The sequence below is a fragment of the Pocillopora verrucosa genome, chromosome 4, assembly GCF_036669915.1.
Source record: "Pocillopora verrucosa isolate sample1 chromosome 4, ASM3666991v2, whole genome shotgun sequence".
Classification (NCBI taxonomy): domain Eukaryota; kingdom Metazoa; phylum Cnidaria; class Anthozoa; order Scleractinia; family Pocilloporidae; genus Pocillopora; species Pocillopora verrucosa.
Window position 1 is genome coordinate 10244534 of NC_089315.1, and position 22445 is coordinate 10266978.

Genomic DNA, 22445 nt, shown 5'->3' on the forward strand with positions numbered 1-22445 from the left:
GTGGCTCCAATCAGAAGCTCTGTCAGGAACAGGTGGTGCAAGAGTGGGCACCTTCAGAAGGCTCTTCTTGCAGCGAGTGTTCTCAGTTGGTGGTTCCTATTGTTGGCTCGAGATCATTTTGGCATTGGAAGACAGAGAGGACGGCAAATTTAGATTTGTTGAAGGAATTGACAACACGTGGGTTTCCGAGGCTGTGGCTGAAGATCTTGGCCGACCGTAACATCTCAGAGCTGAGTTTAACAGTGAACATGATTATCACCCCGCATATACTAATGCTTGTCCGGAGAACGTGTTCAAGTTATTGGCTCTGGGGCCGGTGGTCATCATTGTTTTTTCCCTCCCCTCGCCGAATTTCCATTTTCTTTTTAGTATCAAGCAACGCGTGGAAAAATTGTTAAAAGATTCATCTAGCGTCGAAGGTACAAAAACGAACTTTTTTTGGCATTTGTTTCCTATATTTTTCACCGTCGTCCTCTCGTTTTTACATAATGAGTGATTGACACAAAACAGTCACCCTAACTAAGATTTAGTGTATGATCACCACCATATGAGTAAACTCGAGGACTGACGACCACTACTGATGCAGTCGTTTCCTAATTTTCTACTGTTCACGAAAACAGGAATGGTTAAAAATCCAGGGACTACATAAAAGATATCACTGGAATAAATTTTCCACTCATGGGAATCTCGATATGCACCATATGTTCTGATGTGTCATGACGTTAATGAGGGAAATTTAGGACTCTGTGTAGCAACAGTTGTCTCATGTATGTTTTGTTTTCTTCGGTTGCAGCTCATTCTAGCACCACTCTGTTGTTAGACTCTCCTTCGTGAACTGATTGGTACCTCGCAGTTTGGGACCCCACTCGCTGAATGCGCCCGTTTGCACTCCGCGGACCGCAGTACTGCCGTATCTGGTGGATTTTTTTGTTCACATGTGTACAAGCCTTTCAGCGATATGGAGCACGAGGTTTTCATTTCTACCTGTGTTTTTCATCGCAATATCAGATTTCCTTGGATAATAAGTTTATATTTTCTTTCGTAGCGCTTGCTTATGCTCTTCACCAAAGGGCAGCCTTCCCGTGAAATCGTTTTAATTGTTACTTTATAAACTTAGCGATCAAAACCGATATCGAATATATTACTATACAAGATGGAGGAATTTGACCTTTTGATGGTAAAATCAGGGAAAGTCAAAGAAAAATATAAGCTTTTAATTTGTAAGATGATGCTCTCGTTAGCACGATTACATTTGAGTTTGCTTTTTTCCCTCTATTCGTTCAGCTTGTTTACGAAGCGATTCTTTCGTCAGCGAGAGAAATTGTTATCCTGGAAGATGAGTATGGTAACGAGTCCATTGTTATAGCACTCGTTCATGTTGCGCATATCATAGTTTCAACACCGTTTGAAGTGTTTGATACAGTCGTGAAGCGAATCCTCATCTGTTACCAAGACTACGGGAACTCTTCAAGGAACGAGTCAGAAGTGGTGAGTTTAGGTGCTTTTGTTGCTGTGTAATACGTTAGTTATAAGTTCATCCTTATTTTAATGAGCTCCCAATTTACTCGAATATTTTAAGATATTATATAAACAGAACTTTTAATTAGAGTGATTATTAACATAATTTCTACCACATTAGGCAAAACTTTCCGTAGGGTCTCCTACACTGATACATTTAAGTCCCTCAGGCAGGCCAGGTTATTTTATATGTCCTTGTTTTATAACTGAAAATTATCACCTCTTTGTAATGGCTAGGCAGTCACAAGCGCAAAATGAGCCCCTCCCTCTTCCGTTTCAGGCAAAACGTTTCATATTGTTTGACTGTTCTGTGATATGTTCTTTTCTGTGACTTTTTTAATCTTTAAAATTTCATACAGCTTTGGGATGTCATAGCATTGAACATTTGTCTTGAGACACTGGAGCCTTCACAAGAGATGTTACTTTCACCGGAGACACGACGAACATGGTGTGACAGAGTTTTTGTCTATAAGGCCAGCAGTGGAAGACATGATAAGGAAAGAGAGGTTTGGACCTGTCACGGAGAAATGTTCAAACTTTGGAGAGAGATCAACAGTAATGCTTGGTCACTGCAGGTAACAAAGCACCCAATTTTCCCTTTTTGAGGTTAGTTTTGACTGTGACATGAGCAGAAGCTGACTAAAGGCTTTGTTGCAGTTAGTTTAATCGGCAGACCTTATTGATAAGACTATATAACCAGTCAGTCATTTTCTTGCTCCGTCTTTTATGAGAGGATTTTGCATGTTTAAATAGTTGGTCTTTGAGCCAGCCATGCTTAGTAAGAGAGTAAGAGAGTAAACATCGTAACAGAGAACTTAATGATACCTCTTCAAAGAGGTATTTATATCTTTACTTTATCTGGGCCAACTTGGAAATTTGCTATTTGAGAATTTACAGGGAATGATTCTAGGTTTTAAGGACGACACGAGAAAGCGAATCTTGCAAGGCTTTTGTCTTGGTGACTTTTTCGAATTCTGCCTGTACATATTTCTTAAATTTTTTTTTTAAGGCAATCGTTTAGTAGTATCTTGTTTTAAAGGGTTGTCTAGAGGACCCGTTTGGTAGAATGTACTAGGCCGCGTATACAATGAGAAAGTACTTATATTATTTCCTTCTTGTGTGGATCAGATCCATGTGGCAGCGAACAGGAGCTGTTCGACTCTTTGTGGAGCACGTGACTTTGTTCGCCGAGAAAGATGATGATGACAATTCCGAGAGCGTTATCAGGTTGTGGAAGGTAGGTTAGAGTAAGGAGATACGAAACGGAAATAATGAACTATAAATAAGAATTCGATAATGCAAACTGCTCTCTTCTGAAGGTTTTGGGAGATGAAACTGACTTTTCATCGCTGAGATCGCTGCAGACCATCGAAAAATTCTTGATTAACTACAGTGAAGACATCAAGCAGAGGTAACCAGCACGTTATGTACAATTTAGTTGTTATTTCTACATTATAGGGTCTCAATCTTCCGCAAGTTTCGGAGACTGCACAAATTCTCCCACAACTAATTTCGGGTAAAGTCTGACACGAGCCCTCTTTGGACTCACTTGTCATAAAGTTCTTCAGGACATTATATCTACTCCAGGCTAACCATCTCCTGATATTTCTCGGGTGGTATTGATTTACTTAATTGAAAGTTAAAGCGGAGTGAAATTTGGGGACATTTCAAGGCTTGTAATTGTGGAAGCTGTCATCGGCCTGTGTCCATTAAAGTATTCATTGGTAACATAGCGTTGCCACGGCCAACAACTTCAGGGTTGTGTTAGGGCGAGATCACTCGTCTCCGAATTGTGTGGGCGAGGTTCGTTCCAGGACCCTGCATCACACCAAGGCTTGATTTGTCACTGGTTCTTTTCTTTACCCTCCGGCTTTTTTTTCTATTTCGTTCCTGGATTTTTTTCCCACATGAAAATCAAAACTGAAAAATCCGAATCATCCTGAAGTCAATAGACGAAGAATTACATCGCAACATTTTCACAGAGTAATCATAGTTTCTCACAGCTTTAAATGCCAAAAACTTAAGTTATTTTTGACTGATGGTGGGAAACCATGGCCCATGGCCGAAGCCGGAGCGTTATTGAAATTGAGGGTAAAGAAATAATTCTACTGCTATGCTGGTACTTATTCATGTTTTTTTAATGAACACAGGACAAATGAAGAGACTGCCTCTGAGTTACGTCGCCGATGTAATGCCTTTTTCATGGAGCTGGTGTCAGTATTCTGTTGTGGTGACTCAGTGTCAAAGGACCTTGAAAAGGAAGCTATCACTCTACTTATGCGTTATGTTATCGGTCATCAGTCCAACTCAGACCAAGGATTTCTCTCCATTCCCTGATTATGCTATTGATCCCACTCCTGTAGTGCGTTCTTTTCTTCTCCAGCAGCTATTGCGGTCAAGGTAAAAGTGTTGAGAAACAATCTCTTTCTCAGCTAGCACTCACACTTTCTTGTGCCTCTTAACATGTCTGATTTTCTTTTTTCCTGTCTCCAATTTACATTAAATTGTCCAGTTAATAGGAGGATAATCATATACTAAACTGTCTTTAATTTTTAAAACAGTGTGAAGTTGACAAAGTTGGTGAAAGACCATTTGCGAAATTTCTTGCATGGGGCTCGGAGCTTAAACCAGAATCTTCGCACGTCAAAGAAGTCTGCATCTTATGCGTCCAGTGTATGGAGGTATGTAAACTTAACTAATACTGTGCTGTGAGGTGAGAGTAGTTCAACTGAACTTATATTTACTCTACTCCGGATCGGGTGGTCCGAGTTCGAGCCCTGGCCGGGGTTATTGTCTTATGTTTCTTAGGCAAGACACTTTACTCTCACAATGGTTCTCTTCACCCAGGTGTACAAATGGGTATCAGAAAATGTGCTGGGGGTAACCCTGCGATGGACTAGCCTCCCATCCAGGGGGGAGTAGCAATACTCCTAGCCGCTTCATGCTAAGAAAACCGGAGTTAAGCACCGGCCCCATGGGCTACTTGGGTCGTACTACTTACATACCCGAGATGTTCTCTTTTATAACTGTTCTCAAAATCTTACTGCCTTTACCTCAGACATCCTTATCAGCCGTTATCAAGCAAAAATGGCCGATTTGAAGATAACATTAAAGCTCAAACATGCTAAAAAGACTTGCGAGGAGTCGTTTACAGCTCTTAAGGCCAGTGACGAAGATTCTGCTGAAATTAGCGCTCTCTCTCTGGATTGGGTTGCTAAAGGACGTTACGTCTTATCATTGGTGGTAGAGTACATTTACAATTTTTTCATTGAGGGAGATAGCAGCTACAAAGACCTTGACGCCAAGAGAGAAGTGATGTTATTATTAGAGTCTGCAAGGAAGCTTTGCATGGAAGTGTCGAGTTCCACACCACAGCAAGTGTCGAGTTCCACACCGTGGCTCTACCTGCTTAATCAGCTTGTCAGGCGGTATGGCTTGGACTGTGTCCGAGCTCTGGGTGAATATGAGGAACTAGCGTGGATTCTACCTCCAGAGGCCATAAAGCAGGTAAACAATGAATGATGAATGAATGTATTTCGTTGAAATGTGTTAAAACTGAATCATAATAGAAAAATAGTATGCATATGTCGTAAGTGTGAGACGGGAAAGGAAAAATCTGGATGCTAGACGGATTCAATTTTGGTAAGTTCTGACTTCGTAGTCAGGTGCTCTAATTACTGTGAACATGTTAACGAGACAGGCCATCTACTATGTGAACTGAATTTCTCAGAACTCAATACGAGTAAATATACTTAAACCTCGTGAATATCTCTTAAAAAACCACAAGTGTTATCAAAGCGCAACGGTTGAGAACTGGAGGAGCCAAAAAGAGGAACAACTTTTGAAAATCCAGACTCTTTCCGTCCTCTTTTTTAGTGCTCATAATTGAACACTTCTCTTAAATGTTTGAAGGCAACAACCTTTTTACATTTTACTTATGGTAATACATGTTGCTTGCTATTGATCTTTGGTCTTCGATCTGCAGGAGGAGGATGTAATCCAAGACAGGTTTATTGTTCATGGAGACCATTATCGTGCCGTCCGTGAGGGGCTGGCCAAAACTGTCATCACTGGGAACATCCAAGACATTGTCACTGCCATTACGGTTAGTGTCCACTGTATATTCTCTTTTTCTATTGGGCCTTTTATCTTCGTTATTGTGGGTTATTATGGATTGTATCAACTCCAGACATTCAGAAATGACACAGATATTTTAGAACTCGTTGGTACTCATTTTTGGTAAATGTATTACGCGATAAAAGAATTTGATGACTTGCGGCCTCCCAATACAACTTCACGGTTATACAATATCTGCCGAATTGTTTGCAATACATTCTCAGCAGTTCACATTATGTTATTTCCTGGTCATAAGCTTTCTTCTTCGTCGGTCGCTTTCAAAATCTGTTGACGTCACCCGTTAGTTACGTTACTCGTTAGTGTTGCAGCCTCTCCTAAGAAATAATTATACTGGATTCACCCCTGTGTTATGAAGACAGTCTTAATCTTAAAATAATTTGGTTTTATCCACTGAGTTGATAATGAAAATTGGCTGCCGTTAACAGTTTATAAGCTGATATTTCGAGCTTTAGCCCTTCGCCATTCGCTCTGTTTCTTTAGAAACTTACCCCCTTTACTCATTTGACGTAATCTTAGAGGACTTAGAGGTTAAAATTTACAGTTTTACATCTCACAACCATATTGGTGAGCGAAATGTAAGTATCTTTTAAACAATTAAAGTTAAGTCAACCATTTTCATTAGAAGTTTCCAAACAAGTCACCATTAGAACTTTTTAATTTTTTTAAGGAAACAAGATTACAAGATGTCTATAAAAATGTAATTCTCCTCCTGGTGATATACCGTGAAATAACGATGGCAAATATTTCTCCAGTTCAGACTCAGAATTTGTCTCAGGAGGTAAGGAAAAACAGTGTACACTTTCCAAAGAAAATTTTAATTCTGCTCTGTATGCTTATTCATCCTTCCTCTTCGCTAATTCGACACGTTCTTGCCTGCTACTTTCAGAAAAGAGGATAATTTTTTTTTTCAGCTGAGAGTAAAGCTTGACGATTTCGTAAGAAATGGAGGACACCTGAATGAAACGGTAAGAGCAATTAAAAACATGCGCGCATGTTTACTGCAAAATGGATTGTCGTTGAGGTAACTCGAAAAGAAAGAGACAATTAGCACATTTTTTAATTCCTGATTATTGTGTTAAATATGGTCGACTTGTGTGAAACCAGCGGAATTGGCAATTGAATAGTCAACACTACCATTCTTTTCTTACTCTCTCGTTGTTTAGGCTGTTGAAAGGTTCGTTTTCTTTTTGTAATAAGCTATGTATATTATTTAGGTGCAACATTTCGCCAAGGCACTTCTTGAAAACAAACAAGGTGGAAATCTCAGGGAACTTCAAATCTACAATGGAAAGAGTCCGCAGGAGCACGCCTTGGCCGAAATTGTGATCCATACAGTAGCAGCTTTGCAGTGCGTTGGTGCAGCATCTTTGGCTCAGCCCCTTTATACTCTCCTGACTGATCCATCGACTATGAAGGTTAATATACAAAGATATGTTATCCTGAGAAAATGTGAAATGTTTTGAGCATAGGTGAAAATGATAACCATAACGATTAAAATCTACTTTCTATTGTTAAAATGGTAAAAGAGCATTTGCATGTCTTGTTCCACACTGAAGAGGGTAGGTTTCTAAAGAAACTGTGTGCTGCTTCGGTGGGAGAGTATAACAGGGTAATTTAGTATTATCAACTGAGTTGATAATGTAAACTGGCCACGGTAAAAGTTTTAAATCTTTCAGCGTTAGCCCTTCGTCAGACCCCTTCATTATTCGCTCTGACGAAGGGCTAACGCTCGAAACTTTTAAACTCTTTACGGTGGCCATTTACGTTATCAACTCAGTTGATAATTCTAAAGTACCTTATTCCACCGTAGTTTACTGACAGAATATCTGATTGCTCCGTTGATTTCCTGTTACAGAATTCTTTCTTACCAACAATGCCCGAGGATAACTATGTCGAGTGCATGAAGGCCATGGCTGATACTTTGAAACACACTAAATGGGTTGGAGAGTGGTATGGTAAGTGTCTTTTGTATTTTTAGAAATGTTTACGTTTGAATTTAGCAGCGATCTCAAATAAGCATGTACAATTCTATTGTTCCAACGAGAACTTTAAAATTACATCTTACACCTTACTTTCTTTCTTTCAGAGTGTGTCAATTGCAGATATGTATATTTCATCGGGGAGGTAAGGAGATATAAATTTTTTTTTATTTGAGCACTAGAGCCTAAATAAGACACGGAATACTATAATATTACTGCTAAACTTCAAGTTTAGTAGTAATATGTGATCTTTTCCCTAGCAGAATATTGATTTCAGGCTAATGGAAAGTACCCGCGGTTCTGATGGGGAACTCCTTTCCGAATCCGCAACTGACTATCACAGACTATGAAATCAAGGGTTGCGTTGGTAGAGACTTACCGCAATGGGTAAGGGAGAAGGGTGTAAATACCTTTCAAGTTAACTGTTACCCGAGTAGGGAAAGAACCTAATGTACTTCACGCATAGTCACCGGCTCTCATTGTGCTCACTAACATAGATTTCATTTGTTTTGGAATAGTGTAAAGTACCAATGGAGCAGGGCACTTGTCCAGATTGTGGAAAATTATTGGGAGGGAAGGAGCACAAGTTCTTTGGAGAATACAGAGTTTCCGAGAAGTAATTTGAACACATCTTATTTGAATAACTTAAACGTTTCTAAATGTTCTTTCTGTTTTGAGGAAAAAATGTCTTTTTTCATCACACATTAAGGACGAATTTTCATCAAAAAAGGGAGCCACGTTGAGATGTTTTGAGTATTTTTTGTGCAATTTGAAAGACTAACTTCACCAGAAAGGATACTAGAAAATGGAAGCTTGGAAGGTAGAAACACAAAAGTAATATACTAAGAAAGAAAGAAGATGTTTAAGGATGGAAGAGATTACAATAGATCAAGAGGATGTAAACTGTGTGGTCTATATTCACTTGAGTGGATTCAAATGACCAACTTAAAAAATTTAGTCTCGCTATAGCTATGTTAGGGTATGAGTGAGTGCGTGAGTGACGGTATGTAACAAAAACATTCCGATATTGACCCAATTTTGACAGATGTTACCCGGTACTTCTAATCGTTTGTTTTCGAAGTATCTTGTTACTCGATACACCTTTGAGTTCCCTCCTTTTGGGATTTCTGGCTTACAGACACTAACGCATTATGTTTTAAGTTCTTGCCGTGACACTACAAAAAAAAAGCGACAAGCATCTCAAAATAACTTTCAGTCTCGTCGACGCGTAGTTTTAATTATTAATTACCAAAAAGCAAAATTTTCTTTGCAGAAATGTCAAAATACGTGTTATCTGCGCATCATGGAAACTTTGTGTCAATTAGATTCTATGTTGTCAAATTCTCTTTCCCTTGTGTAACAGGGTACTCATAATTATGTAGGTTGTGGGTTTTGTGTATTGCAAGTGAACAACACTACCTTCTAGCGTTACTATACAACCTCTATTTCTGCTCAATGCTATAACCATTGTACTATATCAGTAGCCACAGGCAGTCTCAGACTATCTATTTTGACAATGCACTTTCTATGACGTATCTATTGTAAGAAATTTGAAGCGCAAGTGATTACTCAAGTGGTATCTACTTTTCAACTTTCTATCTCTAGGAAAGACAGGACCAAAGCTGGCCATGTACTCGGAGAACCTAGCTCGAGACTTACGAACGCAGAACCTCAAAGAGACATGCCGCCGATAGTGTGCAGTTTGCTGAGGATTATCGTGCACTCGGCCATGGTCATGGGAGCATCCAGAAATCCACAGGTGATTAGTCGTTAGACACAGCGGGCGGCTGTCAGAAAATGAACATTCTGGTAACTTTTGTATCAGCTGCGGTCCTTCTGAACTCCTTTAGAGAATGAATTTTGATCTAGAACGCCAATGTTTTGATGTAGATTTGATGTAAAGAAAAAGAGCACACGGTTCACGTGATATATAGTTTGACTGACCGGTTTTCAGAGTGATAGGAATTCTCAAATTAATATGATGATAATAATAATAATAACGATAAGAATAGTATTAGGCTTTATTTACAGTGGGTATAAAAACCAAGCCAAGAAGTTGAAAACTCGGGGCAACCGAGAATAAATCAAGTGAGAGTTTCAAGTGTTTGAACCCGGGACCACCAGATTACAAGTCCAGTGTCTACTTGGAGATAACTTTGTCTAAAACCTGATGGAATTAATATCCATATGGTTTTAATTAAGAAAAGCAGCCAAGTTTTTTTTCTCATCTATCTCACTCTTGAGTACAATTAAAAATCTTCGATTTTTTTCTTCAAAGGCAACCGCACAGCTGATCACACCTTCATGCTCGTTGCAGTCTGTGGGACAGTTTTTATGGCAGCACTTGCAGAGAGACCTGGATGTTCTTAGTAGAGCACTCAGGTGCAGTGTTGATGACACAGCTCTGACAGTTCATCTAGCATTACAGCAGATGATCTCGCTAAATGGGGGAAAAACTGGTACAAGCTTTCATACCTTAAAATTAGTGTAAAAACACACTTTGATCAACGGGTAAACTCTCATCCGATGGACTCCCTTATCATCGAGGGTGAATAGCTCTATTCTTTGCCAAACTGTGCTTTAGAAACCGGAAATTTGTCTTGTGCGCAAACTTTAGCCATCATCATAATATAACTATGATCAATTCCGACACTGAGGAGTTAATTAGCTCTGGTTGCGAATTCTAAGAAAAGTTAACATATCAACCGTAAGCCCTCGAACTGGTTGGTCGGTATGATTAAATGAGTAGTAGATAACAGATGACACCATGGTGTGGTTGTAGAATTAAAATCAAAAAGGGAAACAAATGGCGTACGGGTCGCCGGCTGATGTTACTGAATTTTGTTTATAATGAAGTAGCAAATGGCAGCAAAGCAGGGAGAACCAATTGATTCTGATGACGTCATATTTAGTTTTGCCTTCACGTTGATCAAACTAAATAGCGAGTTTAGCATATTGAACAAAAATTCAGTCTCTCTCTCTCTCTCTCTCTCTCTCTCTATTTTGCTATCCAGTTTGATCATTATTGCCCATTGTTTCCCATTTCTTCTCATACTCTCCAGGAAATGACCATGACATGCTTCTTCAAACTCAGGAAAGTCGCCGCAGCTGGGAGAAAGCTTTTTGCTCTGATATTCTTGTTCCTGTCATCACCGTACGTAAAATTGAGTGATTTCTTTTGGTTTGTTTCGCCAATTGCTTTGCTACATACGATCTTTATCCGTATGATTAGCGTTCTAGTGTTATTGTTATTTTTGCAATATCTTCCCAGCATCTTGACGAGAATCTCCAAAACGCCTCAAGACTTTTGATGGGAGACGGGAGATTTGGTACGCTATTTCATTTTACTTGTTGATGCAGTAAAAAATGCGCGGGAAGCGAATCTACTAGTAGTAGGACTAGTGGATTGGAGGGCTTTAGTGCTATCCCTGAAAGAGGCCTTAGCTGGTAGTAAGGCGTTTTTTTTCAATTTTTGCTAAAGCGCGCACAGTTATTACAAACTCTGGCGAAACCGTTGAATAAGAAATTTTCACACATCTTTGTATTGTGTCCTTTTCAGGAAAGGATCCGCTGGTACGTCAACTTTACGAGTTCGATGAACAGATTAAAGACTTATCTCAGGGCGTTAGGCCCATGTCTCGCGCTCTTTGGAAGTACAGACACCGTATAACTGTTGAGCAACTGAGTAGCTCTTTTCAAAGAGAAGTCCTTTCTGGTGGCGGAGGGAAATTCAAAGTGTTGGACGCTTTCCTCAAACAGGTAACATCAACATATTACTACAAAGGGTTGGGGTTCTGTACTACAAAGATTTTCCTTGTCATTCCTCAAACAGGTAACATCAACATATTGCTGCAAAGAGTAGGGGTTCTGTGCTACAAAGATTATTCTTGTAATTCCAACCCCTTTTTCTGCCTAAATTTCGGGCAGCATCTGCTCGTGAAAAACCGAAGGCAGTTTTCTTTTAAGTCTCTATCTTTATTTGTTTTTTCCTTTTTAACGAATACAGGAACACAAGTTGCGTTTCGTTCAGTTTCTACCCGATGTTGTTCGCCTCCAGCGTCTATTAATGGACAGATTCCACCGAAGAATTGACAGAACAGATGCTGAGAATTATACCGTCCCTGAATTTCTCAAGGACCTTCCCAAAGGTACTAAATAAGCTACAAACCTGTATCCGATATAGCCAATGCCATGGCAATTGTTCAATGCAAAGGGTTGATATTTTGAGATGCTTTTCAAACAGTAAGCTGCAGTTAGCAGGTGCACCTTTCCCTGTTAGTTTTTCCACAGGATATCTTTTGACGACTAGAATGACAGAGGTGTCAAAGCTATAGCATTTCTACCCCTTGGAAATGTGACGGCTAAATTTCTATTTCGTTTATTTATTTGTCAAAAAGAATGTTCATGGCCAGAATTTTCTTGGTAACTCTTCTCGGGTCATCTGCGCAAGTAAATTGCGTCCTAGACAAGATTTGCCTTGATAAGTCTCCGTGTTTGATATTTTCCGTATGACTTCTTCTGGATAAGGATTTTTTGCGTGAATTTTACTGAAGAGAAAGTTGCCAGTGTAAGTGCAACTGTGATGACTCTTGAAGTAAATTTTAATTCTGCTGAGATCAAATTTGTCTCCAGGATCTGTGAAAGAGGAGTATACGAACCTGTTCCAGAGTTTCAGGAATGCATGGAATGCTTGCAAGTCATTTCTCGGTGATCAAGGTACAATAATTATTCCGTTTTTCCAGGGTACACGAAAGAAGGCTTAAGTGATTATTGCGACCAAATTTCGTTTCTTTCTGTAATAAATGTTTGTTTAGTTACTTAGTAATTTATCTGAGCCCAGCGTGGTGAGATGAAAAAGGCCAAACTCAAAAGTGATGCTAAATTTAGATTCGGATGAGGAGTCAAAACTTAGTCATGAAATAATACCTCGAACATTTGATTTGCCGGTTTTTAAAAAAGATCACACTGATTTAGAAAAAATGCGGTATTTTTCTCTTGTTATTCTTTCTATCAATCGAATTTTTTAATGTGGTAATTTATTTCAACTTTGACTCAAAGTCAGTGTTTTCGTTGATTGTTTGTTCTAGCAGTTTTACCGTGCCTTCTTTTGAGTACTTTCATCTGGTTCTAATTTGTCTTTGTCATTCTTTACACCCCAAGGTCGCCTGCGCGTTCCACAAGACCTTTGTAATACCACAATCGACAACAACTTTCCAATCGCAATGGTTCTCCCCAGCACCACTGGGATGGGAGTTTGTTCGACCTCACTCACCTTCTTCCTGGTTAATGCAAATAACGAGTGTCTGGGAGCCTACCGTAGTGCAACTAATCAAGATAGGTACATAATTTTATAATGAACAGCTTACGTGTTGCCATTTTCCTCTTACCTTCTATAGAAGCAAATAGTTGATCGATATGATCTTACTCGAGCTGTCTAAAGCGTAGATAACGTTTTTCTACTTAATTTAGGTCTAGGGTGTTTGTCAAACTGACTGAGCTGCAACATGAGACTGATATCAGCATCCTGCAATCAGTTATCGTCTCCTCTAAATGTAGCTTTAGAATGAAAAATGTCATTAATTGGGGCTATTATTTTCGAGAATAATGTACATTGGAAATAGTTACGATGTTGATGAAAATAATTTTCCGCTAGTCCTGCTCAGTCTTGGATAATTACCCCACTAAGCATAGGACACTTAACTACAGACAATTACAGTCATTATTATGCATTCAACTTACTATCTCTTTTCTGATTGACCGAAAGCCTTCGGTGAATTTTCGATATCAGCGCCTGGGACGTCATCTAGTTTCAGATTATACAATTGTCATGTCAAGGACACTCAAGGTCACGGGTAATCATGTCACGTGTAACTGCAGTGCCAATTTTAAGGGTAATCACGTCAAGTTCGCGCGCTTTGTGTTGCTTGCTGATTTGTATATTTTTACGCGTTTAGAGATAAATTATCAATTCCGCCTACTTTTGTGAACATTTTTTTCCTTCAATGTATTATAAAACAATTATTTGATTTGGTTTTTGTGATATCTAGAAAAATCAAGGTCTTGGTAAGGATTATTAGCCGGCTCAGCCTTCGGCTTCGGCTGATAACCCCTAACTCGACCTTGATTATTCTGGATATTACAAAAAACCTCATCTCATAATTGTTTATGAGTAAGATCCAACTATACATCTCATCTGAAATATTCTTTTTCATTTAAAGTCCCTTGGAGCGTGTCTCCGTATCAGAGGTGACCTTGTCGCACTTAATAGCCTATGATCCTGAAAGAGACCTGCTGCCCCTCATCCTGGCTCATTGTAACTACTCTCTGGAGGTGGGACAGGAGACCTTAGTTCACTATGATTGGGCGGCTCTGGAGAGACAGCTGATAGACAGGTTGTTGTGGGGAAGGCCTTTTGTCGAGTTCAAGGTAGGGTGGAAGTATTTAGAACACATAATGTATGATGAGAAAAAAGCATTTTCTGTTTTTTCAGTAGAACTCGTTTTCACCGCACAGGAATGTATTTATTCTCTTCATTCTCTTACTGAGTTTGCTTCAACCTAGTGCAAACAGTTTCAAACTTATTTTATTAGAGACACGTTTCTCTTTTGAAGATATGTCTCGACCAGTCATAACAATTTCAGTTGATGGATAAAAAAAGCTTATCTTTTTTCACCTTTCAAAGATAGGAATCCTGTGAAAAGTCAAAAGAGGGGTTATTTCGTAGGGTAAAGGGCTATATGCAAACTGCTTTGGTTTTTGGGAAGTATGTTGCAAACAGCAGTGTCAGCCCCATTTCTTAACACTTAGTGCTATTCGTCCTTTTTAACCTTTTATTTGAATTACTTGTCCCTCTGGTCAGTATCTGATGACCAAACATTCGAAAAAACAAAAAAAAAAAACAAAAATTCCGTTTTGAAGACGCGTTTAGTGCTTCGTTATGAGCATCCCTTCACAACTGGAAGAAGAATTGCAACCAAAGTAATTGTAATCTCTGTCAGCTTTTTTTTTCTTTTGTTTCAGGAGGAACGTTTTGCGTTCAGCCGAGACACCCGAGATGACGCAGTTTTCACTTCCCTAGCTGGAAAAATTCCTCAGGTAAATTTCATAGTTTCCCTTTTTTTTGTTTCAATATATATATTTAACCAGTGTTCTGTAAAGTTCCATAAAAGAAATTTGCTCTCGCCTTAGTTTCACTGACGCACCAAAGAATAAAATCTCAAGGTGTGGAATGTTTGAAAAGGAGATTTGGTGTCGGTGGGTGTCTGATAATGCTTGATTGTCGATGCAAACTGGGGGTTTTAAATTGGGATAACATTTCAAATTATCTTCATTTATGAAATATGTTTATTTATTTAGTAATGTGTTTTTTCATCTATTTTCTCATTTATTTGCAATCTAACCGCTTCTAACAGGTATTTAACGTTAACAACTGAGTTGAAAACGTAAATTGGCCACCGTATAGATTTAACTGCGTGGTTGAATAGAATGTGGTCAGTGTTTTCCTTCTCAGCCGTTTGTAGTGCTGACTGCGATCAATTTGTGGGGCACGGTGACCGCATTCCATTCACTCTCACATTTCCCCCTCATAACCACGCAGTTAAATCTATCATCCTTAAAAAGATTAAATTACTCCAAAACGGTTCAGAGATTGGCACTATCTTTTCTCAACCTCCACTAATTTCATTCAAACGTGACAAAAACATGGGCAACTTTTTGGTCAGAAGTTCATTTCAAACCAGTGACCAACCTGGAACTTTCAAGTGCGCTCGTCCACGATGCAAAACTTGTCCTTTCATTCCTAACGTAGAGAAAATGTTGGCACCCAAGAGATCCATTAAGATCACTGATCACTTTACATGCACCTCCGCCAATGTCATTTACTGTATAACTTGCACTGACGAAGGGCTAACGCTCGAAACGTCAGCCTTTAAACTCTTTACGGTGGCCAATTTACCTTTTCAACTCAGTTGTTAACTAAATTACCTGTTATACTCTCCCACCGACGCAGTGCCACAGTTTCTTTAGAACCTTACTCCTTTACTAACTTTTTGTAGTTTCATTGGGAACGAAATCTTGCTGCATTTTTTGCTGTTTTGTCATCTGGTCTGTCTTTGACTGTATTTTTGGGAAACAGGTTTATAGCCACTTTGATCCGTCTTGACCACGGAAAGAGTAGTACATTCCACTTTCTAACATGATAGACTTTTCCCTCCAGCTATTTAAGTTAACGGAAGCATGTTTTCGGCTCTGAATTGTTTTTGTTATGTCGACAGTAATATATTTATAACATTATTACGATGTTGGTGTAGTCAAGATCTAATACATTTACACCAATTTTTTTTTGAAGGAATCAATTTCCCGCGTAGTCGAAAGTCAGATTATTAATGATCTGCGGTCTTCCTTGTCTGATGTCTGTGATGTTATATCGTCACTGGATATTGCCATTGGTTTTCTTGCCTCATCGGGTGGCCAGCCGGAGAGGCCTTTAAAATGGTACTTACATGAGGTACTTAAGCTACCCAAAGATCGCGGTCTCAAGAGTGCAACGGTGAGTAAATTTCTCCTTTTTATTTGAAAGACTCACTTGAGCGGTCATCTTTCTTGACTGGTGCAACGCTCACAACACCAATATCTGAATCAAAATGTTCTTGTTTGTTGCTACAAAAACTCATTTCTGGACGCCAGAGGTTGTACAGCATTCGAACGATGTGTAAGAGATGTATAATAATATTTTCTAATAGTTAACTGAAGGAGAAGCCCTGTTTTCGACTATTTGCTCCTACGCCAGCAATTGTTTTATTTAAGAGTGTTTTGATTCTTCCATGGGTTCTTATGGATTATGCCATCTTGTTGCAGGCAGAGCAGCATTGCAGTTTGTCCCATACCCTGGCATTGTGGCGGCTTATGGCTCTCGAGAGAGCAAAAATCAAGTCCAGGAACAAACAGGTTAGGTTTGAAGTAATTTTTTTCATTTTGATGGTTTTAATTTTCGATCTGTGTAATTTCCGTCACTTTTTCTGGAACTTTAGCCTTATAGCATTCGTTCGTTTACGAATAAAAAGGACAACTGCAACTTCGTTCAAAGTTTGATTAGTGTTTCTGTGTGCTCTACACGAGATGTATACCTTAACTTTACCGCAAGGTCATCAAAGTGTAGTTTTGATATTAAAGGTTTGGTTAGTTGTGTTTAAGCTCGTCAGACCCACTTTAAAACAAACCCTTTTCGGGAATTTTTTTTCAGGAGCCTTTTGAGCAATTATCCGACGTTTTCAAGGAAGAACTTGGCTCAAGAGAAAAGGCCAACCTGAATCGCGAGTTGCGAAAAATCGATATGGACATATTTCTGCCGCAGCTACTGCAGATTATTCTTCTAAATGTGAAAAAAGATGGCGAAACGATTTCGACGATGATGTAAGGCGGGCTATTCGAAATGTTCCATTCTATAATGCGTCAATTAAATAAGGGCCAAAGTCGTTATCTTATCATACACTTCTTACGGTTGCTTTCGTAACTTCAGGAAATAACGCATTTTCCACCGTGCCACTGTCGAGCTATGAAGTGCAAACCATAAAAGTCACGAGATTTCCTTGCCCTGTTATGCCTAATATATAGACGTTTGGCTTTCAAAAAACCTGTTTCTCAAAAAAGATATTTGTAACTTTTCTAGGTGATATTATTTCTTGGGAGGGATAATATCGTCAGTGTCTTTTCTTGTATTTGAACCAAAGGTTCTAATGATGAACACTTTACTGCGTCTTGTTGTTCAATTTTCCCTAAATTTCCTCTCTTATTCAAAACTCCTTTGTATTTTGTAAACGAGCTTGTGGTTCAAGTCCACGCTCAATTCTTTTTAACACTGGTATTTAAGATGTGAATTGAAAATAGTGATATCCTGATATTGCTGATTGCTAGGGGAGAAGAGTCAGTTTCCGGTACACTCTTTGCGGCTTTTTAAATCCTAACTTTGACTAAACAGCCTTGCGAAGTACTATAGTTTAACAGGACTAAGATCTAAATACAAATTTATTACAGCTTTGAAGATTACTTGGAATGTTGTTTGGCCGACAAAGGCATGGAACCGATCCCAGGAACAGAGAACATTCCGGACAGCGTCAAAATGGCGCACCTAAAGGACGTTTGGAACTCCGCTGTCCAGCTAAATGACGACTTCCACAAAGATCGTCAAGCATTTCCATCTTCTCCTTAATTTGAAAATGTTGGCATGTAGTAAATACTGCCATTTTTGTGGCTACTTTAAGGTATTTCGTTGTTGTAGTTAATGAATAGGGCCAGCCAGTTTCTTTTGCCACGTATATTTACCTTTGATTTATTTAGAATTTTAGAAGAAATTCTTCTCGATGTCTCCCTCTGCAAAAATAGTAGAAAAAGCAGGAGCTTTTATGTATAAGAAAACTAAAGCGGAATGGTATTATTAGTTAATTTTTTAATAATTTTTTCTTATACGCTCTAAAGGTAACTCAAAATGCTACAGCTGAGAATGATATTAGCATGGCGTGCAAGTTTGAACCGCACTTTCAATTAATTTTAAGTTAGTATAGAAAGTATCTCTTTCATTAAACTGTTGCATAAATTTTTTCCGGTGTTGGTATCTTCAAATGTGATGTAATAAGCACCCCACCCAAAGTTATGCCCGGGCAAAATTTTTATGTGCATACGAAAGGTCCTGATGAAAAGATCCTTTCTTGGTTTTCTCATTGTTACAATTGTGCAATTATGATACTTCCTGTTGTGATTATAGTTGATTCAATTAACCGCTTTTCTCTCTGGGCCATCGTTCCTGCCAATTTAGTCGTAGAAAAGACGAAAACTGAGTGGCCGGTTCTTGAGCCAACACTTTCCAGGCTAGGAGAGGAAAAAATTTTTACGGTTACTTACAGACTGAAATTTTAAACTTCTAGTGCCCTTAATGTTCTAAGATACTTCTTGGGCTGTAAGACTCATATAAACATGTAGTTTCTTCTGTCGGCTTACAGCACCGTTGACATTTATAAAGCAGCCGTTCCATTTGTGGAGGAGTTTCTACCACTTCTATGTCGTCGTTTTCTTCTGTGAGTTTTGGAGAATCCTCATCGCCAGTTTGTAGAGTACTCATAAGTCAAGGGAACACTCTGATTCCTCTAATTCCACTGTATTTTATTTAATAATCAGGAAAGTATATTTAGCGTACAGTACTCGCAATCAGCTATTTTACTCACCCTCAGGAGAGTAGATTTACGGCGTGATTGGAAGTTCCTTACCGTAGTGACGTTATGTGACATTATGTAACGCAATACATTACAGCTGTCATCAAAGACCCTCGATAAGTACCTACTAAGTCTGGAAATAAAGAGGAAGATTATACGCTTAGAACAATACAAATTTTCCGCCCTCTGACGCTGACGAGGTGGCTGAAACCCATGAGCACTATAAAACTATGAAGGGTAAAACCACCAGTCGTCAAAAACCACAACGTGATGTGTTTTGTTGTTATCCTGATTGGTTTACCGGGAGTACTCTAGTGACCTCGAAATATGAAAACCAAGTCGGTATCTGACAAAATTATGAGCCATTTTCCTCCGGAGGGAAAGCTGTAATACATATGGGAGAGGTTGAAAAGAAAATCAGTTTTAAATATGATTTTGATCTGCGTAGGAACATGTGAGGTCTTGGTTTTCTGATTGTTACAATGGTGCAATTATGATGTCCGTGTAACTACGAAACTGAATTAATTAACATCGCAAGTGATTGTTTAGCCATACAGCTTAAACCGAAAATGTTTTGGATAGAACCAAAGAATGATTTTCCATATGTGTAGTGATACTGTTAATTTAACGGATTTCCTCTTGGATGTTGACTGAAGAAAAAACCTCTCTGGTTTCAGATAAGGATCTAGAGTGATCCGATGTCATTTCCATTCTTTCAGCGGACGATCAACGAATCTCCTCTCTCAAAACAAGACGAATGAAAGATATTCCTCACTTCGAACAATTGGAAATCATTTTTCTTCGCCATATATACTTTTGCTTCCTCGATATCCTCGGCAAAATCGAGATTGGATGCCATGTCTTCGCTGTTCTAGAAGTTATACGTCACGGGCGACGAGCCGGAAAGAAAATAGTCTGAAATATGAGTGGTCAGCGGTGAAATGGCTTTGATGACTCAAAACAAATCATTCGTAGTTCCAGTTAGTAATTGTGTTATAGATACCGAAATGTCAACAGTACACTTCGCTAAATTAAAAATTAAGCAATTTTTCAAAAGCGTTATCGTACAAATATACCATGGCAGTATTGCGTGACCATTGTTAGCTGGAATAGTCACGCAATAGTTGAAACAATTCACCCGGACTGCAGTCTTTTCAGGACATAGGTATTCTTCATTGAAGCCTTTCGTCATGACGGACGAAAATTCTCGGTGCTGTATGGCTCTCAAACTGGGACTGCCCAAGAGATTGCTGAAAGAATCGGTCGAGAAGCGAAAAGAAGATATCTGTCAGCGTGTGTTTTGGCTCAAGACGATTACATTGTGGTATACCTATCATCTGATGACTGTAGTTATGTTAGGATATCTTATATTACGAAAGTACATGGTAAGTATTATAATGACTTGTAGATTTTTTCAGATGAAGCTGATAGAAGAGGAGCTTGCGATATTTGTACGTGCAACAACAGGTCAAGGAGATGAACTTTAATATCACCTAGGGGATCATGAGTTGATCCAATATTAAATTATCTGAACTAACATTGTAAGAATTGATTGGTTGACAGTAAGGTGAATAACAAATTTGATCTGGGATTTAAAGGGTTAAGGTGGTTGGGAAATATCTCAAGATAACGATTTTGTGAAAACCAGATTATCAAAATTTTGATTCTGTTATGATGATAAACAGTGGATACTAGAAATCTTGAGTAATTCATCATCAGTCTCCTCTGATTAAAGCAATATTTAATTAATTTTTATTTTATAGATTTAACTTTATTGCTAAGAAGCTGAATAAGAGACTGATCTAGCTGGGTGGTACAGAACTTCAAAGGGTTGGCATAGCAGATGACCAGCATAATCTTTGGTATGTTCCAAGTTTGGGATTAGCAAGTTATCAATTTTTTTTCTTTCCTATCAATTAGGGTCTGTTTGTCAACTTAGGTTAGATTACATACTAATCAGTACGTAGTTATAGAGTGGGGGATAATATAACAAGAATATCTTAACTGAATGGAACCTAAATGTATGGGGTCAACAATGCTGCCTCCTTTGAAAAAAGAGTCCACCTCTCTCTCCTCCCCAGGGGGTCACACCATATTTGTCAGTTGTAACTTGCTTAAGGCAGTTGTTCTATTATAAATGCTATGTTCTGAATAGAAGGACTAAATTAAACTAGGCTTAAGTTCTAATACATAAGGGAACTAATGGTATCTTGTCAAAGGAACTCATACAAGTCCCTGTTTTTGGTGATTTATAATAGAAAACCGAATAATTTAAATTACATAGTGAGTGACAAAACTAAAGCAAAAGGCATGAACAGAAATGAATGCAAGTAAATATTCACCTATCAGAACGGTTGACATAACTGCAAAAATCATCATTATTTTATCATATCTTTGAGTATTGACTTCATAGTCGTCAGTCAGTGCATTCTACAAGACAAGTGCACTTATGTCAGGAAAGTAAAGAGTTAAATATAGTTTTCTTTTAATTTAGCCCAGATGCAGTTGTTGATCTGTGGTTGAAACAACTATGGGAAAAAATGCCTAGAATACATCCTCTGCCAGCTGGAAAGGTTATCATCAGTGCTCATGTTAGGTAAGATGGCAATGTCTGTCCCGGACCAGGATCGGTCCTTATCTTCATGTGAATTTTTCTCATCAATTTGATTAAAGAGATCAAGAAAATTAAGCACCCAATGAGCTTTAGACAAGAATGTTTTTCCTGGGAGACATTACTATAGTGGAAAAAACAGTGCAAAATTAAGAAGTGGAACAAAAGGTACAATCTTATTTTAAATGTTCTTGATTTCATGAACTATAACAAAGAAACCTCTTATTGTCATCATAAACATTATGTTGTCATCCAATATGCATAAGAAAATAACAGGAAATTGGACAGATGTAGCAAACACATAAAGGTGCACTGAATTTAAGTATTTTATTGATTTGCTCTTTAAACAGGCCTCACTCAAGATTCAAGGTGATCTTTGTTGATACCATTAATCCTGTAAAAGAGGACACAAACAAAGTATGTGAAAGCTCTCTGATGGAAAATTGAGATAATCTGACAGAAGTAAAAATGTTATAATTATGGTTTAATAGTGATTCATACTTTGATTCAAAAACTCTTGGTCTCTTTTCCAATTTCTTTATCCAAGCAGTTATTTCTGATTCCATTCCAAGCAGAAGACATCCTTTCAATGCACAGCTAATATCAAACAACCATGTGACTTCACCAGATCACTGGCAAGATGTAAGACTGGTGCAATTTGATATCAAGGGTTCTTGAATAAGGTACTAACACTGCATACATACAGTTTATTGAAAAGTCATGGTTCAAATGATTTCAAGTTGAATTTAAATCAAATAGATTTGATTAATTTTATGTCTTTCTTTAATTGACCCTTACACATCCAAGATCTCAAAAGAAACTCTCTTACCATCTTTGATACATTTTTTTTCCACATTTTGCTCTTATAATTTGGTATCAAATCATTTGCTTAAAAATGTTTCCATTTTGTGAGGAATAATTGTAAACAAAATGCTTTTGTTAATGAAGCCCACATGACATATTGTTCTGCCCTACTACACATCTTGATCTTACCAA

At 38.4% G+C, this 22445-nt stretch overlaps 2 protein-coding genes across 2 annotated transcripts in view; both read left to right on the forward strand.

Annotated features, from left to right (window-relative positions):
• The window catches only part of LOC136280501 (E3 ubiquitin-protein ligase rnf213-alpha-like), a 184377-nt gene extending 164679 nt beyond the window's left edge, over positions 1-19698 (forward strand). Inside the window, exons 80-85 of the mRNA XM_066165803.1 lie at positions 13853-14060; positions 14655-14729; positions 15982-16182; positions 16491-16580; positions 16876-17045; positions 17667-19698. Of these exons, the coding sequence (XP_066021900.1) occupies positions 13853-14060; positions 14655-14729; positions 15982-16182; positions 16491-16580; positions 16876-17045; positions 17667-17841 (919 nt within the window). The 3' untranslated portion in view covers positions 17842-19698. The remainder of the gene's footprint in view (positions 1-13852; positions 14061-14654; positions 14730-15981; positions 16183-16490; positions 16581-16875; positions 17046-17666) is intronic.
• Positions 2005-3855, forward strand: LOC136280108 (uncharacterized). The gene is made up of 4 exons (XM_066164766.1): positions 2005-2093; positions 2647-2755; positions 2838-2929; positions 3669-3855. Exons 1-4 carry the CDS (start codon positions 2008-2010, stop codon positions 3853-3855), a joined length of 474 nt encoding a protein of 157 aa, XP_066020863.1. The 5' UTR covers positions 2005-2007.
• Positions 19699-22445: the final 2747 nt, after the last annotated feature.

Coding starts and splice junctions, on each gene's coding strand:
- LOC136280108 (XM_066164766.1), top strand. CDS start 2,008: ATGATAAGGAAAGAGAGGTTTGGACCTGTCACGGAGAAATGTTCAAAC. Junction 2,094..2,646: donor GTAATGCTTGGTCACTGCAG/GTAACAAAGCAC, acceptor TGTGTGGATCAG/ATCCATGTGGCAGCGAACAG. Junction 2,930..3,668: donor AGTGAAGACATCAAGCAGAG/GTAACCAGCACG, acceptor TAATGAACACAG/GACAAATGAAGAGACTGCCT.